Here is a 19,404-nt window from a genome sequence, read left to right on the forward strand (position 1 = left end):
AAAAAAAACATTTAGAATCCTGGTTGTGAAACTGCACAGGTGACACGAGTATACGAGTTGTGGTTTAAAACCACAAGTCACCAATTGTGTGAGCCGTTCTTTAAATCGCAGTCAGCAATAGTTTCATTCAAGGGAAACTGATATTTGTGGCAAGTTAGGGCTGTAAAATACTTCTTTTTCGTCCATCCTAAATCTCTAGCCCCGTGATGGCAAACAGGTGACACGCATGCCACAGGTGGCATGCAGTGTCATATTGGTGGGCATGCGAGCATTGCCCTAGCTCAGCTCTGGAGTGCATTCATGTGCCGGCCAGCTGATTTTCGGGCCTTCTGGGCCCACCGGAAGTCGGGAAACGGGCTGTTTCCGGCCACCAGAGGGCCTCCGGGATGTGTGGGGAAGGCCGTTTTCGCCTTCCCCAGGCTCGTAGAAAGGCTCTGGAGCCTGGGGAGGGTAAAAAACAGGCCTAATAGGCCCATCGTGCCATTGTGTGCCAAAAGCGGGGGGAGTGCAGGGGGGGTCGCATGTGCATGCGCGGGGGGCGGGGCGCATTGAATTATGGGCATGCGCATGCACAACCCCCCTCCCCCGCTCCCTCCACTTTTGGCATGTGACGGCAAAAAGGTTAGCCATCACTGCTGTAGCCAATCGGCTTTCTTGAGTGATATAAACCGCTAGTTTTGGACCATGTTAATAATTCACTTTCCGTTATCCAGAAAACATGATGGTTTACCTTCAGATGCCATTCTTATATCTCCCTCCTTTATGTTTAATTTAATGTATTTATTTATTCAATTTACAGGTAGTCCTTGACTTACGAACACAATTGAACTCAACATTTCTGTTACTAAGCGAGACAGATGTCGAGGGAATTTTGCCGCATTTTGCGACCTTTCTTGCCACGGTTCTTAAATGAACCACTGCAGTTGTCAAGTCGGTAACAGAGTTGTTAAGAATCTGGCTTCCCCCTTGACTTTGCTTGTCAGAAGCTCACGAGGGGATCACGAGACCCCAGGACACTGCAACCATCATAAATACGAGTCAGTTGCCAACCGCCTGAATTTTGATCATGTGACGATGGGGATGTTGCAATGGTAAGTGTGAAAAACGGTCATAAATCCTGTAGTAACTTCAAATGGTCATTAAATGAACTGTTGTAAGTTGAGGACTACCTGTATACGCCACCCATCTCACTAGCCAAAGGGATTCTGGGGCAGCTTGGAATGCAATAAAAGCAGAAATATAAAAACATTAACATGTACCAGGTATTGTATAAAACGAATAACCAGGTATACGAGGTGGGATCTTCTCTCTTACTGCTCCAGCTTTAAAGACCCCCATCGGGGCCCAAAACCAGTTAGCAGAGCCAAGGTTTTAAGGTTTGTAAGGAAAGTTACAAATCAAACTTTTATTGTGGTCAGTCTTCAGGGATCTTCAGGTCTTCTTAAAAGGCAGGGTAATTGAATATTGCTGGATTACCAAGGAAGCAGTTTTCCATCCAAGTTCACGAAAGTGCCAGTTTCTTTCTCAGAGAGTTGGGCCAGTGTTTTGAGAATTTCTTGTACACCGTCTTCAACTGTAGTTGGGGCTCTCAACTGGAAAGAAAAGAAAAGAAAAGAAAAGAAAAGAAAAGAAAAGAAAAGAAAAGAAAAGAAAAGAAAAGAAAAGAAAAGAAAAGAAAAGAAAAGAAAAGAAAAGAAAAGAAAAGAAAAGAAGGGAGGGAGGGAGGAAGAAGGGAAGGAGGAAGGAAGGAGAAGAGGAGGGAGGGAGGAAGGAAGGAAGGAACAAGAAGGAGAGGAAGGAAGAAATGAAAGAAGGAAGGAGAAGGAGAGGGAGGGAGGAAGGAAGGAAGGAGAAGGGGAGGGAGGGAGAGAGGGAGGAAGGGAGGGAGGAAGGAAGGAAGGAAAAGGAAGGAATGAAAGAAGGAAGGAGAAGGGGAGGGAGGGAGGAAGGAAGGGAGGAGAAGGGGAGGGAGGGAGAGAGGGAGGGAGGGAGGAAGGAAGGAAGGAAGGAGAAGGGGAGGGAGGGAGAGAGGGAGAGAGGGAGGGAGGGAGAAAGGAAGGAAGGAAGGAAGGAAGGAAGGAAGGAAGGAAAAGAAACAAAAGAAAAAACAAAAGAGAAATAAAAGAATAAACATGAATGAAATATGCCAACTTTTCCCCTAATTTATTTGCAAATTCAATTTTTTTATTTTGCATAATTAATTTTACCTCCATTTCTCTTACTGATGTCGTAAACTTTTTAATTAGTTGTGAAATAACTTTCTTTTTCATTCTTTTTTTCATTTTTATCCGATGCAATGAGATACTTAATGGACTGCTTACTATAAGATGGTAATAGTTGAGATACGTGAGCCACGATTAAGAAATAAATGTTATGGCAAAAATAGAATATATAAAATTGTGTTAAAGATGGAACAAAAAGCTGAACAAATTTATGACCGGATCAATGCTCTGTTCCGAAAAGATGTATTGTATGTTTGTCTGTGTGGTTTAAAAATTTTTTTAAAAAAATTGCAAAAAAAAAAAAAAGATACTTAATGGACTATTCAACATCTTTCGTTTAAAAAAAAAAATCCCAACCGAGTCTAATGAACAGAGGACAAAATGTATTGCCACAAAACCTATTCCTAGCTACTGACTTAAAAAAAGAAGAATTGGACAAATATATGATTTTTTTTATTCTGTAGGACTTTCTTGTCCAACAATACTCTATTGCCAAATTCATAACAATAAAAGCAAACAGTATTAAGTGATCAGGTGGCTTTCTTGATATCAAAGAAAGAATGTTACTTCATTAAACTGTTTTATTTTTCCTGGTTCAATTAAGGCCAACCCCAAGACTTTTTTTCCCCCTGTTCTGTCCCCGTCCCCACACACACACAAACAGCCAGCCAGGGGTTAAAGAAGTACTTGGCACACACAAGGTTCATTATCAGGAACTTGGCAGCAATACGATAACCGTCTGCCAAGTGCTTTACTACAAGAAGAGGGAGTGTTCCTCCACCAGATAACACCAACGAATACACACAGTTTTCAAAACAGTCCAGCTCAAACATGAAACCTTCAGCAGATTCGGCGTTGTACAAAGTGACTAGCCAGAAGTTAGCTTTGTCCGTCACAGAGTCTAAATGGCCACCACACTCTCTTATAGAGCCTGTGAGGTGTGGTCCAGTGACTCAGCTTAATCCCTGGCACGCCTCCTCATCTGCTGCAAACGTTTATCTCGCCTTCGTTGGCGTGGATCCAGGAACGACTTATCACCCTCATCGCTATCATCGGAGACAGCTGGCTCCTGGTCAATCTCCTCTCCCTCGGCAGTCACCTGAGGCATTGCCAGAGAGGAGGGGCCTGGAGAGGAAGGCCTGGCCGGCTCCTCTCCTTCATGTTCGGAGCCTTCTTTCTCCGATAAGATGCGCTTGGGGGTCGGAGCCACAACACCCCCTAGCTGTTAAAAAAAATACTTTTGAATGTCCAGAAAGTGAATTAGTGTAATAGCATGTTAATGTAGCAGCTCATATACAATAGATCAGGGGTCTCCAACTTGGCGACTTTAAGACTTATGGACTTCAACTCCCAGAATTCCTCAGGCCGACTGAGGAATTCTGGGAGTTGAAATCCATAAGTCTTAAAGTTGCCCAGGTTGGAGATCCTTGCAGTAAATGTATTGACTTTATGGGGAGAAAGACTCCGCTACAAATCACTTACTGTTTCGTTTCCACTTCCCATATCTGTCTGCAACCATCCAGGGTGCAATGCAACACACAGGATCTCGTCTTGGGCATATTGCAGGGACTGGCATCGGTTCAGCATGTTTAAAGCAGCCTAAAAGGGGGGGCATTGTAGAAAGAGGACGGTGAATGGCACATCCTAGATCTGCAAAGAATATTGTAGGTTGTGCTGCAGCTGCCCCAAAAGCCAATGCAATCCTAGCAGTGGTGAAATCCAAATTTATTTACTACCGGTTCTGCGGGCGTGGCTTGGTGGGCGTGGTGTGGCTTGGTGGGCGTGGCAGGGGAAGGATACTGCAAAATCTCCATTCCCACCCCACTCCAGGGGAAGGATACTGCAAAATCTCCATTCCCTCCCCACTCCAGGGGAAGGATACTGCAAAATCCCCATTCCCTCCCCACTCCAGAGGAAGGATACTGCAAAATCTTCATTCCCACCCCACTCCAGGGGAAAGATACTATTCCCACCCCACTCTGGGGCCAGCCAGAGGTGGTATTTGCCGGTTCTCCGAACTACTCAAAATTTCTGCTACCGGTTCTCTAGAACCTGCTGGATTTCACCCCTGAATCCTAGGCTGCATTAGCAGAGGAGTAGAAACAAGATCACATGAAGTGTTAGTGCTACTTTATAACGCCTTGGTAAAACCACTCATGGAAATACAGGTAGTCCTCGACTTACAACAATTCTTTTAGTGGCCGTTCAAAGTTACAACGGCACTGGAAAAAGTGACTTAGGACCTGGTTTTGTCCGGTTCTTGAGAACCAGTAGTAAAAGCGGTGGGAGACTCCGCCCATCCACCTTTTTTTTTTTTTAATTTGATTTATATGCCGCCCTTCTCCGGAGATTCAGGGCGGCTTACAATGTGCTCAGCAATAGCCTTCATACTTTTGTATATTTATACAAAGTCAGCTTATTGCCCCCACAAACTGGGTCCTCAATTTACCTACCTTAGAAAGGATGGAAGGCTGAGTCAACCTTGAGCCTTGGCGAGATTCGAACCTGCAGTAATTGCAGGCAGCTGGCCTTAATAACCAGCTTAATAACAGGGCGCCTTAGACCACTGTACTACCAAGGCTCTTGGTATAACGTATCCCTGACGTTATATTTGGCAATCTGCGCATGCACAGAAGCTTCTGCGTGCGCGCTCCTGTTGCGAACCGGTAGTAAAGTTAAGTAGAACCCAACCCTGCTCCATTTGTGATCGTAAATCGAGCACTACCTGCATTGTCTGAGATTTTATATGAAAATCTATACATATAAGATCTATAAAACTGATATTTATATGACAATCTGGGCAGCGGCCAAGTCTTCTCCAAACCTTGCTGCAACGATAGTTGGGGATTTGCCCAATATCCCATGCCAGAAGGTTCGTGATGGAGCCGCAGTCACTGGATATATTCACAATTGCAGCTTTGCTGCAGCTCATGCCTTTCAGCAGACTGTCCTTGGATGCCTTCCTCAGCAAAGGTAGGAAGACCTGAAGAAAAAGAGTGGGGGAAATTAAAAACAGAGGCACGCTATGGCCGGGTATCGAAAAGTTCACCCTGGGAATCTGCAATAGCAATAGCACTTAGAATTATATACTCCTTCACCGTGCTTTCCAGCCCTCTCTAAGCAGTTTTGATAGAGTCAGCCTCTTGCCCCCAACAATCTGGGTCCTCCTTTTACTCACCTCGGAAGGATGAAGACTGAGTCAACCCTGAGCCTGGTGAGATTTGAACTGCCAAAACTGCTGGCAGCCGGCAGTCAGCAGAAGTAGCCTGCAGCACTTCACTCTAACCACTGCGCCACCGTGGCTGCAAATGATAGTCCAGAAATTATTGATCCAAGGCTGTTTTATACTTTTATAATCCTGGTGCAAACTTCTGCCCTTTCCTAATTGAGAAAGCTACACCTGATGAAACAATTCCTTTTTATTGTTATTATTAGTTTATAATATAAAACACAAAAATCGGTTCTTTTGGTGCAGTAGAATAAGATAATAGCATCAAACCTCAACTTTTTTACTTTTACATAACAGTATAAACAAGCCATTTCTACAACAACAAACCTGTCTAATTGGTAAAACTCAAGAGCCTTGGTAGTACAGTGGTCTAAGGCACCCTGTTATTAAGCTGGTTATTAAGACCAGATGCCTGCAATTACTGCAGGTTCGAATCTCGCCAAGGCTCAAGGTTGACTCAGCCTTCCATCCTTTCTAAGGTAGGTAAATTGAGGACCCAGTTGTGGGGGCAGTAAGCTGACTTTGTATAAATATACAAAAGAATGAAGGCTATTGCTGAGCACATTGTAAGCCGCCCTGAGTCTCCGGAGAAGGGCGGCATATAAATCAAATTAAAAAAAAAAAAATCAAAGTTTCATTTTTTCCCACACCTCAAGCACAAAGTCCAGAAGCGGTTTCCAAATAGAAACAAAAGAAATTGTGTGGGGGTTTTTTAACCAAAGCCATCAGTTTAGCCATCTCTGCTCACTCCGTTAACTTTTGCAACCATTTGCCCATTGTGGGAATCAAAGTGCCCTTCCATTTTTGCTCATAAACTGATGACCACATTTTTTTTTATTTTTTAAACAAACAAACAAACAAACAAACAAACTATACATCTTTGATCAATTCAGTGTTTCATCTGAGTACATATTTTGTGCCCTCTACATCCTCCTCCATCATTTTCATGCTGTGTTTCAATCCCTTTATTTCTTCGTTTTGTCTTACATTTCTGTTTAATACTTCTAATGTCAATACAAATAGCAATGGGGATAAAGGGCATCCTTGTCTTGTTCCTTTCATTATATTAAACTTTTCTGTCATATCTCCATTCATCATTACCTTTGCTGACTGTTTATTATAGATTGCTTTTATCATATTTACGAATCTCCCCCCCAAAATCCATGACTTGTAGTTGCTTTATCATAAATTGCCAATTTACGTTGTCAAACTCCTTCTGTGCATCCAAAAATATCATTGCCATTTGTTTATCTGAATGTACTTCATAATATTCCAGAGTATTCAAGATTGTCCTCATGTTGTCTCTAATCTGTCTTTTGGGTAAAAAAACCATTTTGATCCATAGGTATAAATTCATTGAGCATCCTTTTTAGTCTACTCGCCATTATTGATGCAAATATTTTATAGTCAGGGCGTTGATTAATCCCATCTTTGGCTCTGGGAAAAATCACCCTGGTTTAGAGGATGGATCGAGGCTTATTCCTTGTTGCAATATTCTGAAAAAGAAACGCGAAGAAAAGTTTCTAATAAAACTCATTTATTTGTTATAAAGAAAATAAAACACCTCACTAACTAAGAAAAATAATTGCTACATTTTTGAAATAGTTCTTGCCGGCTATCTCTCAGCCGGACCTTTCTGGAAAGAGAACAAAGGAAAGAGGTGTGAAGCAAGTGAAAGAACGCAGACATGCGTAGTAACTTTTGATAACAATTCTTGGCAAGGTACGGAAAGTCTGATAGTCCAGAAATGATGAGTTCAGCTGGCAAATAAAATAACGCAGTGACATAGTCTGCGTTCAACAATGAAATCGGTCTGTAATTTTTAATCTGTTGCAAATCTGTATCTTCTTTAGGTATGTTGGAAATGAATTCAACCCACAAGCATGGGTCGATGAAAACAAAGAGACTTTATTAAAAAAATAAAAAATAAAAACAATTTTGCAAAATAGGTGATCTGTCCCCGTCCACACACACACACACAAACACAGCCAGCCGAGGGTTAAGGAAACACTTTGGCACACACCCAGCTCTTTATCGCCAACTTGGCAGCGTTTTACACACAGTCTGCCAAGTGCGTTTATTTCCATAAAACAGAAAGATAAGATACTTAGCGTACAAAAAGTCCAATCAGAATAATATTTCTCTCAGCAGTTCCGGACGAGGCTTTAGTGACTATCCAAGGTTTACTTTTGTTCGTCACAGGGATCACTGGCCACCACCCTCTATTATATAGTCTCTGGGGTGTGGTCCAGTGACTCAGTTCTAATCCCTAGCACGCCTCCTGAGCTGCTGCAATCGTTTATCACGCCTTCGGAGGCGTGCGTCCAGGAATGATGTTTCTCCTCCGCTCTCATCCGAGCCACCTGTCTCCCTGCTAATCTCCTCTCCCTCAGCCGGCACCTGAGACAGTGCCAGAGGGGAGGGGCCTGGAGAGGGAGGCCTGTCTGACTCCTCTTCCTCATGCTCGGAGCTTTCTTCCTCCGATGGGACAGGCTCAGAGGGCGGGGCCACAACAATAGGGTGGTATCCCAGCAGATCTCAACAAGGAGTTTGAGCCAGGAAGCCACACCTAAAGTTTCAAAAGCATTACATTTTATAGTTCCCTATCCCGATGCCCCCCCATGCCCCTCCTACATCGCATCCAGTGACCAATCACGGCTAATCCGAAGCACCTTTTAGAGAGAACATCATCTCTTTCCCCTAATTACATGTTTATCAAAACACCTCCCCATAACTACCCATACAATATTTTGCAAGCATAGCTCTTTCTTATCTCTACTGCCCTAGCATTAAGGAATGTCCCCTTTTTCAAGGCCTCTTTCTAAAGGTCCTAAAACAAAAGAAGATTTATTCTAACACAGCATTGTTACATATTGGTCAGCATGTTCTCCAACTATCTTAAAGTAGAATAATATCTAACAAATTTACCAGAGTAGCAGAGTTGGGAGGGACCCTGCAGTCTTGCCAGGTGTCCACTATTTGAGCGGACAGTCTGCTTTTTTCACATTATGTTCACTATTTTTTTTCACAAAATAGTGGATATTTTTTTTTATTCAAAAGCTTTATGGTGAAATGGTACGTAATCTAAAGCTGTACAGTCTAAGAGATTAAGGATAGGAGAATCGCATTTTGTCTTTTTTTTTCAATAAGTTAGAATGAGACAAAGATCTAATATCCATTGAACTCGATGAAATTTCTGCCTTAGAAGAAGTTTATGTTCATCTGCAGGGCGATTCATCCCTTGATAAGTGGACATACTTTTTCAAGAAAGAGCCAGCTCCGAGTTTACTGAAACTATTCCAGTATTGTGCATCAATTCTGGTATCAAATGCAAACGTTGAACGAACTTTCAGCGTCATGGGAAATTTGTGGACTGACAAACGTAACCGGCTGCTTGTACCATCAGTTCGAAGTGAACTTTGTATATTTTTTAATATTTCTCAACGTTGTACTGAAATTAAAGAATTATTCCTTAAACACAAAGAATTGATCAAAGCTGCGCAGTCAAATAAAAAATACACACGACAGCAGAGTAAAATGTAATTTAATATTTTACATATTATTATAATATATTTGATGTTTTGAATTTTAAGTAAAGTTTTGAAGTGATTATTTTAATACGTGTTAAAATGTTTGTAAGAAAATATATAATTTAATTGTAAATTTTTTTTTATTTTTTTACTACTTAACAGCCCCCCCTCCCCCCCGCTTGTCCGCTATTTTTTGGAAGCAGACCTGGCAACCCTAAGCCCAACCCCCTGCCTAAGCAAAATTGAATCTTTACTTATATGCATTTCTAACCTATATACCTACATACTATTTTATTTTTGAATTTTCTCATATCCTACAGGTATAAGGGTAATATATGTGTCCATCCATGAGTTTGGTATCTTTGCATTTACTACGAGTTCTTTAAATACTTCCAACATTATATTGCTTAGTACATCTTATAGTATCTTGTATAGATCTGTTGGTAGTTCATCCGGACCCGGTGTTTTCTCATTCTTTTGTTTTTTTAATTGCTTCTGTTAGTTCCATCATCGTTATTCTTTCTTCTAGTGCTTTTTTATATTTTCCAGGTATTTTAGGTAAGTCTGATTTTTCTAGATTTTATTCTGTCTTTTCTCCAGATAGTGACTCTCGTTTATATAATCTCTCATAGTAATTTTGAACTATTATTTTCTTTTCTTCATTTCTATAACATAGTGATCCTTTCTCATCTGGTTCTTAGCTGGTTAATTAATTTTCCTCCTTCCCTTTTTTTCATTTTGTATGCCAACCATCTGCCTGGTTTATTTGCATTTTTAAAAAAGTTCTGTTTGGAAGCCTTTGATTTATTTGCCAGAATCTCTTGTTCAGTTAAGTTCATTTCATGTTTTTTCAAGTCCATTTGTTTTTTAATTTTATAATTTTGTGTGTCTTTTTGTAGCTCCTTCTCCAGCTTTTTATACTCCTGTTCTAACTTTTTTTGTGCTGGTCTTTTCTTTTTATTCTTTTTTCCCAAATATGTCATTACCAGCCCTCTAATATATGCTTTCACTGTAACCCATACATTTTGGAGTGATGTATCCTCTTTTTTGTTTACTTTAAAGAAAAGGACCAACTTCTTTTCCATAAATTGTTGAAATTCTTTTTCCTGTAAAATTGTCTGGTTCAAAGTCCATCTCGACCTTTTCTTTTGACCTTTCCATTCAATTGTAATCGGATTGTGGTCTGCCCATATATTTGTTTAAATATATTCCGGGTGCACTTCAAGGTGTTGGTTCTCACCTTTAAAGCGCTCCATGGCTTAGGGCCAGGGTATTTACGAGACCGCCTGCTGCTACCGATAACCGATAACCTCCCACCGGCCAATACGCTCTCACAGAGAGGGCCTCCTCAGGGTGCCGTCGGTCAAGCAATGTCGGCTGGCGGCCCCCAGGGGGAGGGGCTTCTCTGTGGGAGCACCCGCCCTCTGGAACGAGCTACCTCCCGGAATACGGCTGATTCCGGATCTCTGCACTTTCCGTAAGGCCCTGAAGATGTTTTTATTTCAGCAAGCCGGCCTGGCCTGAATAGGTTTTAGGGGTTTTTTAATTGTATTGCTAGGGGTTTTAAATTGGGGCGGCCATTTAATTTAATCTATTTTTAATTATTTTAACTTTTATATTGCATGTTATTTTAATTCTCGGCTGTTCACCGCCCTTCGGGGAGAAGGGCGGGATATAAATTTAATAAATAAAAGAAATAAAGAAATAAATATTAACTTCTTGTATATTAACTAATAAATCTGTTGACATCCACATCATGTCTATTCTAGACCATGACATATGCCTATTTGAGTAAAAAGTATATTGTTTTTTCTTTCAGATGTCCTTTTCTCCATGCATCTTGTATACTTAATTCCTCAATCATTGCGAAAAAAGTATTTGGAAGTGTTTTCCAAGATTTCTTATTTATCTTTGTTGTTTTATAGTCCAAACCTGCATCTATCACCGCATTAAAATCACCCATTATACAAATATTTTCATATTCAAATTCTAGTATTTTTCCGTGTAATTTCCCATAAAATTCTTCTTGATTATCATTTGGTGCGTATAATGCTATCAACAGTATTTGTTTGTAATTCATTGTTACCTCCACCATAAGTATCCTCCCTTCTTCATCAACAAATATTTGCTTGGGTTCCAATTTTTCTTTAATATATAACGCTACCGCTCTCTTGCTTTGATCTATCAATGAAGTAGATAATACTCCCAGTTTTGTATGTTCTAATAGTTTTTTGTGTTGTTTTCTGCTATGAACCTTGCAAATATATAATATCCATTATTATATGTTTGTTTAGTCTAACTTATTTAAAGTTCTATTCCTTTTTATCGCCGAATTTAATCCATTTATATTTATTGATATTGCTTTTATTTCTTCTTCTATGATTTACTTGTTAAAAGTTTTTGTCACTCTTGTCGCTCTTATCTGTCTCTGTTCTTTTGCATCTTTTCCCATTACTCCTTCTCTTATTGCTCTCTCTTCCTGTTCCTGTGTTCTTTCCTTTGTTTTGTCTTCTTTCTCCTTTACAGTTTCTTCTTGGTCTCTAGTCTCTCTTGCTTTTCCCAACTTTCCATCTTTGATTGGTCCCCAAAATTGCTCATAAAGTATTTCTGCTTTTTCTATTGAATCTAATCTGTGTCTTTGTTCTTGCCAGGTCACCAATATTCCTTCTGGGATTAACCACCGAAAACTCACTCCTTTTTTGATTAACAACTTTGTCAAGAAATTATATTCTTTCCTCAGATCTCTCACTCTTCTGGGTATCTGTCTCAGCACTACTATCTCTTTATCTTTGTACTTTATTGGAGTATTCCTTGCTATTTGTAGTATTTCTGTTTTTATCACTTTCTTTGTAAATCTTACATGTACTTCTCTTGGTAGTTTATTTCTCATTGCATATCTTGTATATACCCTAAATATTTCATCGATCCCATTTAATATCTTCTCTTTAGGTTCCTCCATAATTTCTGCCAGTATCTCTGCCATAACTTTTGCCAGGCTTTCCCCCTTCTGACCACATTTCTTTAGTGACTTTATTCCTTGTTAGCTGATAATCCAATCACATTGATTTTACCAATGGATTAGGCAGCCCAACCGCTGGATCCAAAGTTGCTACTGTAAGAATACAAGAGCCCATCCATTTCCTCCAGAACATTCGTCACATGAAGCTTTCTGCCAGCAAAATTCTACCAACACTTCATTCCATCGCTAGCTCTTTTCCCGTTGGCTGGAAAGTCAGCAGTAAATGTGGCATTCGGTGCATTCTGTTAATATTAGGGACATATGTTTTGACTTTCTGAGTTCTGTATCGGAGAGATCTCTTGTTTTGGACATTCTTTTCTTCTGGGTCTTTTTTCTTGAAGGACTAACTAGACCTCAGTGGTGGTTGCCCCCAGTTCACACCGGTTCTATAGAACCAGTAGTAAAACCGGCGGGAGGCTCCACCCACTGACCCCGACGTCATTAAAACACTTCTGCACATATGCAGAAGAGTGCGCGCACGGCCCCGCTGCGAACCAGTAGTAAAGGTAAGTAGAACCCACCCCTGCTAGACCTCATGTTATGACACTGAGTTTCAATGAATTCCCTATGGGGCTGACTGGTTAAAGTGAATTTAACCCTCTTAGGAACTGGGTCAGTTTTGGTCAAATTCTACCCCTTTCAGCATTAGTTGCTTTGATCAACTGACCCCTTTTTGATGTTCCCATGTTACACTGACTCCTTATCCACCCAGTTAAGCATATTTTGGATCAGGGTTATACTTTTGCCCAGGGCAGAAGAAATGCCTATTTATTTATTTAGAAAATTTATATTGCCACCTAATCGCACATGGCGCCTGTTCTTAAAATCACTATTCCCATTCCCATCAGCAAACACCAGTGTAGGTCCATCTGGTCACCAAATGCTAAGTGCAGTAGAAGAAAGATGAAAGGAAAGGTTTTCCCTGTCCAGTCATGTCCAACTTTAGGGGCAATGCTCATCTCCATTTGTTGGCCAAGTGAGCCAGCATTGTCTGAAGACAATTTCCATGGACATGTGGCCAGCATAACTATATGCCAAAGGCGCATGGAATACTGCTACTTTCCCACCAAAGCGGTACCTATTTATCTACTCGCATTTGCATTTTTTGATCTGCTAGGTTGGCAGGAGCTGGGGCAGGTAAAGGGAGCTCACCCTGTCACATGGTGCTCAGGTCTCAAACTCAGGTGGTTAGCTTTCCAGCCAACAAACCCACCATTAACAGGCCGGATACAGCCCTCAGAGGCCATGTCTACCTCGGATTTGCAAAGGCAAAAAACATCATGATATGTCACAATCCAGCCCACAACATAATTGACTTCGACATCCCTGGCCTAGAACAAGGTGAAAGAGTTGTAGTGGCGCAGTGGTTAGAATGCAGCATTGCAGGCTAATTGTGCCCGCTGACAGGAGTTCGATTCTGACTGGCTCAAGATTGACTCAGCCCTCCATTCCTCCAAGTTCAATAAAATGAGGACCCAGGTTGTTGGGGGGCAAGATGCTGGCTGTGTAAACATGTCAGAAAGTGCTATAAAGCACTGTGAAGTGCTACATAAGTGCTATTGCTAAGTGAGACCTAGTTAAAAGGAGAGATCTGAAGGACATTCCTACCTGGCCCATTACCATAGGACCAACGACATTGGTATTGTACACCTCTAACATGTTTTCTGGTGTCTCTGATTCCAGACTGGATGACTTTACTATTCCAGCATTGTTGAACAACAGATTCAAACCAGCTCCGTGTAGACATTCGGTAATTTTGGCTGCAGCAGCTTTGATGCTGGATGGATCAGAAGTGTCTAAAACAGAAATGAGAAAGATTTTTGTATGTGACGCAAATCCCTAGCGGGGAGGCAACACTGCTGTTGCCCAACAAGACACCTAACTGGATTTTATATATGAGAGTTCTCCATATATTAGAAAAATGTTTCTTAACCTCAGTAGACAGGTTCCAGCAATCCCAGTTGAAGGCTGGATCGATAATTGCACCTCCCAAGAACCTGCTGTAACTTGCAGAATTGCAAGATATAGTTGCAAAATGCAGAGCAGGAGAATTAAAACCATCATTTTTGGGAACTTTTATGAAAATATATCAATCTATACTTTCCAAAAGGGTGCTTTGATTGAAGAACCAACCACAAAATGTTCACGTCATTGCATTTCTCATTCTCTCTTGTTTTGTTGTTGTTGTTATTGTTGTTGTTATTATTATCTTTATTCATTAAATATGAAACTCAGTCAACTGAACATTCAAAAATGCATCACAAATACCATTGACTGGTGCTAATGGTTGTTCCTGGATATCAACCAAGTACCTTCTTAAGATGTACGATGTTCCAAGTAGCGCAGTTTTTTGCATTCAGGCTTACTGAAATATATATTCGCTAAGGTGTCTGAGAAAATGAATTATGGTTGAAGGTGCAGCAAATTTCTTATAACCCAGCATGAAGACCAAAGATGCATTCTAAAACTAGGCATTATTATTATTATTATTTATTTATTAAATTTATATACCGCCCTACTCCCGAAGGACTCAGGGCGGTGAACAGCCAAAAGATAAAATATACATAGTACAAACGTTAAAAAACCATTTAAAATACATTAAATACTTTGGCCAAAAACAAATTTAAAACACCCCAATTTATAAGACAAATTTAAAAAGCAATTTAAAAGGGAAGTTAGGCCAGGCCAGCCTGCTGGAATAAAAATGTTTTGAGGGCACGGCGGAAAGTACGCAGATCCGGGATCCTCCGTATCTCCAGGGGAGCTCGTTCCAGATGGCAGGTCCCCCACAGAGAAGGCTCTCCCCCGAGGGCCACCAGTCAACATTGTTTGACCGATGGCACCCTGAGTAGCCCCTCTCTATGGGAGCGTACTGGTTGGTGAGAGGCTACTGATGGCAGAAGGCGGTCTCGTAGATACCCCGGTCCTAAGCCATGGAATGCTCTAAAGGTGGTAACCAAAACCTTGAAGCGCACCCGGAAGACCACCGGGAGCCAGTGCAGCTCACGCAGGAGGGGAGTCACATGGGACCGCCACGTCACTCCCATAACCACCCGTGTGGCCGCATTCTGGACCAGCTGGAGCCTCCGAGTGCTCCTTGAGGGGAGCCCCATGTAGAGAGCATTGGAGTAGTCCAGGCAGGAAGTGACGAGGGCATGAATGACCGTACTTAATGTGTCCCGATCCAGAAAGGGACGCAACTGGCGAATCAGGCGAAGCTGATAAAAAGTCCTCCTGGCCACAGCTGTCAAGTGCTCTTCTAAAGACAGCCGTGAGTCCAAGAGGATACCCAAGTTGCGAGCCCTCTCCATGTGGGCCAACGACTCGCCCCCAATAGTCAGTGATGGCACCAACTGACTATATCGGGACGTCGGAAACCACAGCCACTCGGTCTTGGATGGGTTGAGCCTGAGTCTGTTTCTCCCCATCCAGATCCGTACAGCCTCCAGGCACCGGGACATCACTTTAAGGGCATCATTGGGATGATCCGGGGTGGAGATGTACAGCTGAGTGTCATCAGCGTACTGATGGTACTTCACCCCGAAACCACGGATGATCTCACCCAGCGGCTTCACATAAATGATGAACAGAAGGGGCGAAAGGACCGACCCCTGTAGCACCCCACATACAAGGGGCCTCGGGGTCAACTTCTGTCCCCCTGCCAACACAGACTGCGACCGGTCAGAGAGAAAGGAGGAAAACCACCGCAACACGGTGCCCCCCACCCCTAACTCTTCCAACCGGTGCAGCATGATACCATGGTCGATGGTATCAAAAGCCGCTGAGAGGTCTAATAGGACCAGGACAGAGGAGCAACCCCTGTCCCGAGCCCTCCAGAGATCATCAACCAATGCGACCAATGCCATTTCCATGCTGTACCCAGGTCGGAAGCCGGACTGGAGCGGGTCTAGATAGACAGCTTCATCCAGGTACCGGGGAAGCTGCCGCGCCACCACACTCTCAACAACCTTCGCAACAAAGCAAAGGTTGGAGACTGGACGATTACAATACAAAAGCATGATTATTATTGTTGCACACACACACACACACACACACACACACACACACACACACACACATATATATATATATATATATATATATATATATATATATATATATATATATATATAAAAAGAGAGAGAGAGAGAGAGAGAGAGAGAGAGAGAGAGAGAGAGAGAGAGAGAGAGAGAGAGAGAGAGATTCTGGTCTTTTCGTAGGCCTTTATGTGTATTTTTCTCTCAGCTGGGTTTTTTTCCTACGTAAATCAAGATCTTTATACAGCCATAGCTCAGTGAGATCCCATTCACTAGTTTCTAGGCTTTTTCAGACATCAAACCAGCATTTTGCTGTCTGTTGGGAGACTAAAGGGAGACTAAGATAGATCTATTTCAGACTAATTAGTCCTCATCAGTATGATAATATATATATGTATATATAAGATTATACAGCACACCCTAAGATGCTTTGGCCTTGTATGGTGCCTATTCTATTAGCCTGTGTTTTATTTCTTAAATGTTATGATGCAACCGCTAACCGCCTATGTACAATTTTATCTAGCTTAAAATCTCAGAACGATAGAGAACAAATAAATGGCTTCATTTTTACAGCTTTTTTGGCAGCCATGCTTCTGGCTTTTAGTGCACTCCTTGAAAGACAAAGGAATGAACTAAAGGAGAAAACAACAGATATTTGTTCAGATAGTCCCTTTACTAGGACTGCAATTTAAGCAACAGACCTATGAAGCAGGCGTAACAAATTCCTGCAGGAAATGCACGACAGATGTGTGTTGACATGTCTACAGGTAGTCCTCGACTTGCCACACTTCGTTTAGTGACCATTCAAAGTTACAGCGGCACAGGTGACGTATGACCAGTTTTCACACTTACGACCGTAGTAACAGCTCCATGGTCACATGGTCAAAATTCAGACGCTTGACAATTGACTCGTATATATGACCGTTTGCAATGTCCCGGGGTCTTTTGTTCGTCTTTTGTGACCTTCTGACAAGCAAAGTCTTGCGCACGGTCACTCATGCCCTAGTTACCTCCCGTATGGACTACTGTAATGCTCTCTACATGGGGCTCCCCTTGAAAAGCACCTGGAGGCTCCAACTGGTCCAGAACGTAGCCGCACGGTTGATTATGGGCGCAGCTCGTTACGCCCATGTAACACCTCTCCTACGCGAGCTGCACTGGCTCCCGGTGGTCTTCTGGGTGCGATTCAAGGTGTTAGTTATCACCTTTAAAGCGCTCCATGGCTTAGGACCTGGGTACCTACGAGACCGTCTTTTGCCACCAATAGCCTCCCACCGACCAGTTCGTTCTCACAGGGAGGGACTACTCAGGGTACCGTCAGTCAAATTATGTCGACTGGAGACTCCCAGGGGGAGGGCCTTCTCTGTGAGGGCTCCAACCCTTTGGAATGAACTGCCCCCGGAGATAACGGAATATCCCTGATCTCCGTGCTTTCCGCCGTGCCCTCAAGACCCTGATGTTCCAACAGGCAGGGCTAAACATACGAACATGTGAATGATTTTTTAAATGTTATCTAATTCTGGGTTTTATTTAATTGACCAAACTAAGTAATAATTTTAATTAGCAATTTTATGATGTTTGTGTGTCTATATTTTTCTTGACTGTACACCGCCTTGAGTCCTACGGGAGAAAGGCGGTATAGAAATATAATTAATAAACAAATAAATAAATAAACAAACAAATAAATAAATAAATAAATAAATAAATAAAGTCAATGGGGAAGCCAGATTCACTTTGACTAATTTAACGACTACTGTGATTCCCTTAACAGCTGAAGGTCGTAAAACAGGGCAAACCAACTTAACCAATGTTTCACTTAGCAAGAGAAATGTTGGGCTCAATTGGCGGTTGTAAGTCAAGGACTACCTCTACTTCCATCTCAAAAAAAAAAAAATCCCCATGCAAGTCAGCTCTTGGCCCATCAGGACAGGGGGTGGGGCAACCAGCGATCATCCAGACCCTGCCGAGCCACCAGTGGCTGGCTCTCTCTAGACCCAGGAGGAAGGACAATATTAATAAATGCTGAGAGTTAGGAGCCAGCAATATCGAGAGGGCTTTAGGTTGCCCGCTTTGAATGTAAGGGCAGGAGCCCGGAACTCACCAAGCTGGATGATTTCTACTCGGTGCTGGTGTTGGGCAGCCAGATTCTTCAAGCTCTGAAAGGTACAAAAGTAAGAGGCTTTGGAAGCTGTTTTGAGGTTGGTGAAGAATGTGAGGCTGAACAGAAAGGAAAGCAGGAAGCCGTTAAATTATTTGCAGAAGAGAAGATAATGTTTGTAAAAGGTTTTCATCTCATTCCCTTTCCCAAGCAACTCAAGCTTTGCCTGCCATTAGAGCAAAGTTATTAACCCCAGCTGATTTCTTTGAATCCCAGTGCTCACCTTTGCACGAGGTCCCTCTGGGTCACGGCAAGTGGCAAAGATCCATTCTGGTGGGTCGCTTTTCTCCACCAGTTGCTTCACCAGCTCCAGGCCAATGCCCCGGTTAGATCCCGTCACCAGGACACTGCGTGGATTCAGCACTTCCATCTCCTTCGGTAGCCAGAACCCAACTGGAAAACTTATGCAACTTGCGTTCAATAAATCAGGGTTTTGTCCCCTTTCATCTGGCTTTGGCTTTCAGAAACTGTTTCTGTTCTTTGCACTTCTGCTGCTTACATTGGGCAGAGTTCAGAAGCTCCGTAGATAACAGCCCACACGCAATATGCAAAGGAAGATAAATGGTTTTAGAAGCTGCTGGTTGCTTAGTGAGGGAGGAGATTGGAGCGAATATTGTGTGTTTGTGTGTGTGTGTGTGTCTGTAAAGGAAGAAAAGAAGGAAGGGAGAGAGAGAGAGAAAAGAAAAGAGGAAGGAAGGAAGAAAAAGAGAAAGAAAGAAAGAAAGAGAAAGAAAGAAAAAGAAAAGAGAGAACAAATGAAAGGAAAAGGAAGGAAGGAAAAGAAAGAAAGAAAAAGAAAGAAAAAGAGAGAAAAGAGAGAAAGAGAGAAAAGAAGTAAGGAAGGAAAAGACAGAGAGAAAGAATGAAAGGAAAAGGAAGGAAGGAAGGAAAAAAGAAAAGAGAGAGAGAAATGAAGGAAGGAAGGAAAAGAAAGAAGGAAGGAAGGAAGGAAAGAAAGAACGAAAGAAAGAAAGAAAGAACGAATGAAAGAACGAAAGAAAGAATATGAGAGGGAGGAAGAAAGAGAGGGAGGAGGGAAGTAAGGAAAGAAGGAAAAGAGACAGAATGAAAGAGAGAGAGAGTAAGGAAGGAAGGAAGGAAAAGGAAGGAAGGAAGGAAAAGAAAAGGAGAGAAAGAAAGAAAGAAAAAAAGAAAAAAGAAAGAAAGGAAGGAAGGAAGAAAGAAAGAAAGAAAGGAAGAAAGAAAGAA

The 19,404-nt window shown here is 42.0% G+C and overlaps 1 protein-coding gene across 2 annotated transcripts; it reads right to left on the reverse strand.

Moving 5' to 3' along the window:
- LOC139323772 (C-signal-like) lies at window positions 1-18,754 on the reverse strand. Of its 2 annotated transcripts, XM_070953246.1 has the most exons (6): window positions 18,419-18,752; window positions 18,139-18,193; window positions 13,609-13,796; window positions 5,047-5,205; window positions 3,705-3,821; window positions 1-1,592 (listed from the first exon to the last, which is right to left on the reverse strand). In XM_070953246.1, the coding sequence occupies exons 1-6, from the start codon at window positions 18,563-18,565 to the stop codon at window positions 1,473-1,475; spliced, it is 786 nt and encodes a 261-aa protein (XP_070809347.1). In that variant the 5' UTR covers window positions 18,566-18,752; the 3' UTR covers window positions 1-1,472. The 2 variants fall into 2 exon arrangements, with proteins under 2 accessions (XP_070809347.1, XP_070809348.1); XM_070953247.1 differs by lacking the exon at window positions 5,047-5,205 and having other exon boundaries at window positions 18,419-18,754.
- Between the last annotated feature and the right edge of the window lie 650 nt (window positions 18,755-19,404).

This window comes from Pituophis catenifer, unplaced genomic scaffold (genome assembly GCF_029215685.1).
Source record: "Pituophis catenifer annectens isolate HBS135680 unplaced genomic scaffold, rPitCat1.0.hap2 SCAF_13, whole genome shotgun sequence".
Taxonomy (NCBI): domain Eukaryota; kingdom Metazoa; phylum Chordata; class Lepidosauria; order Squamata; family Colubridae; genus Pituophis; species Pituophis catenifer.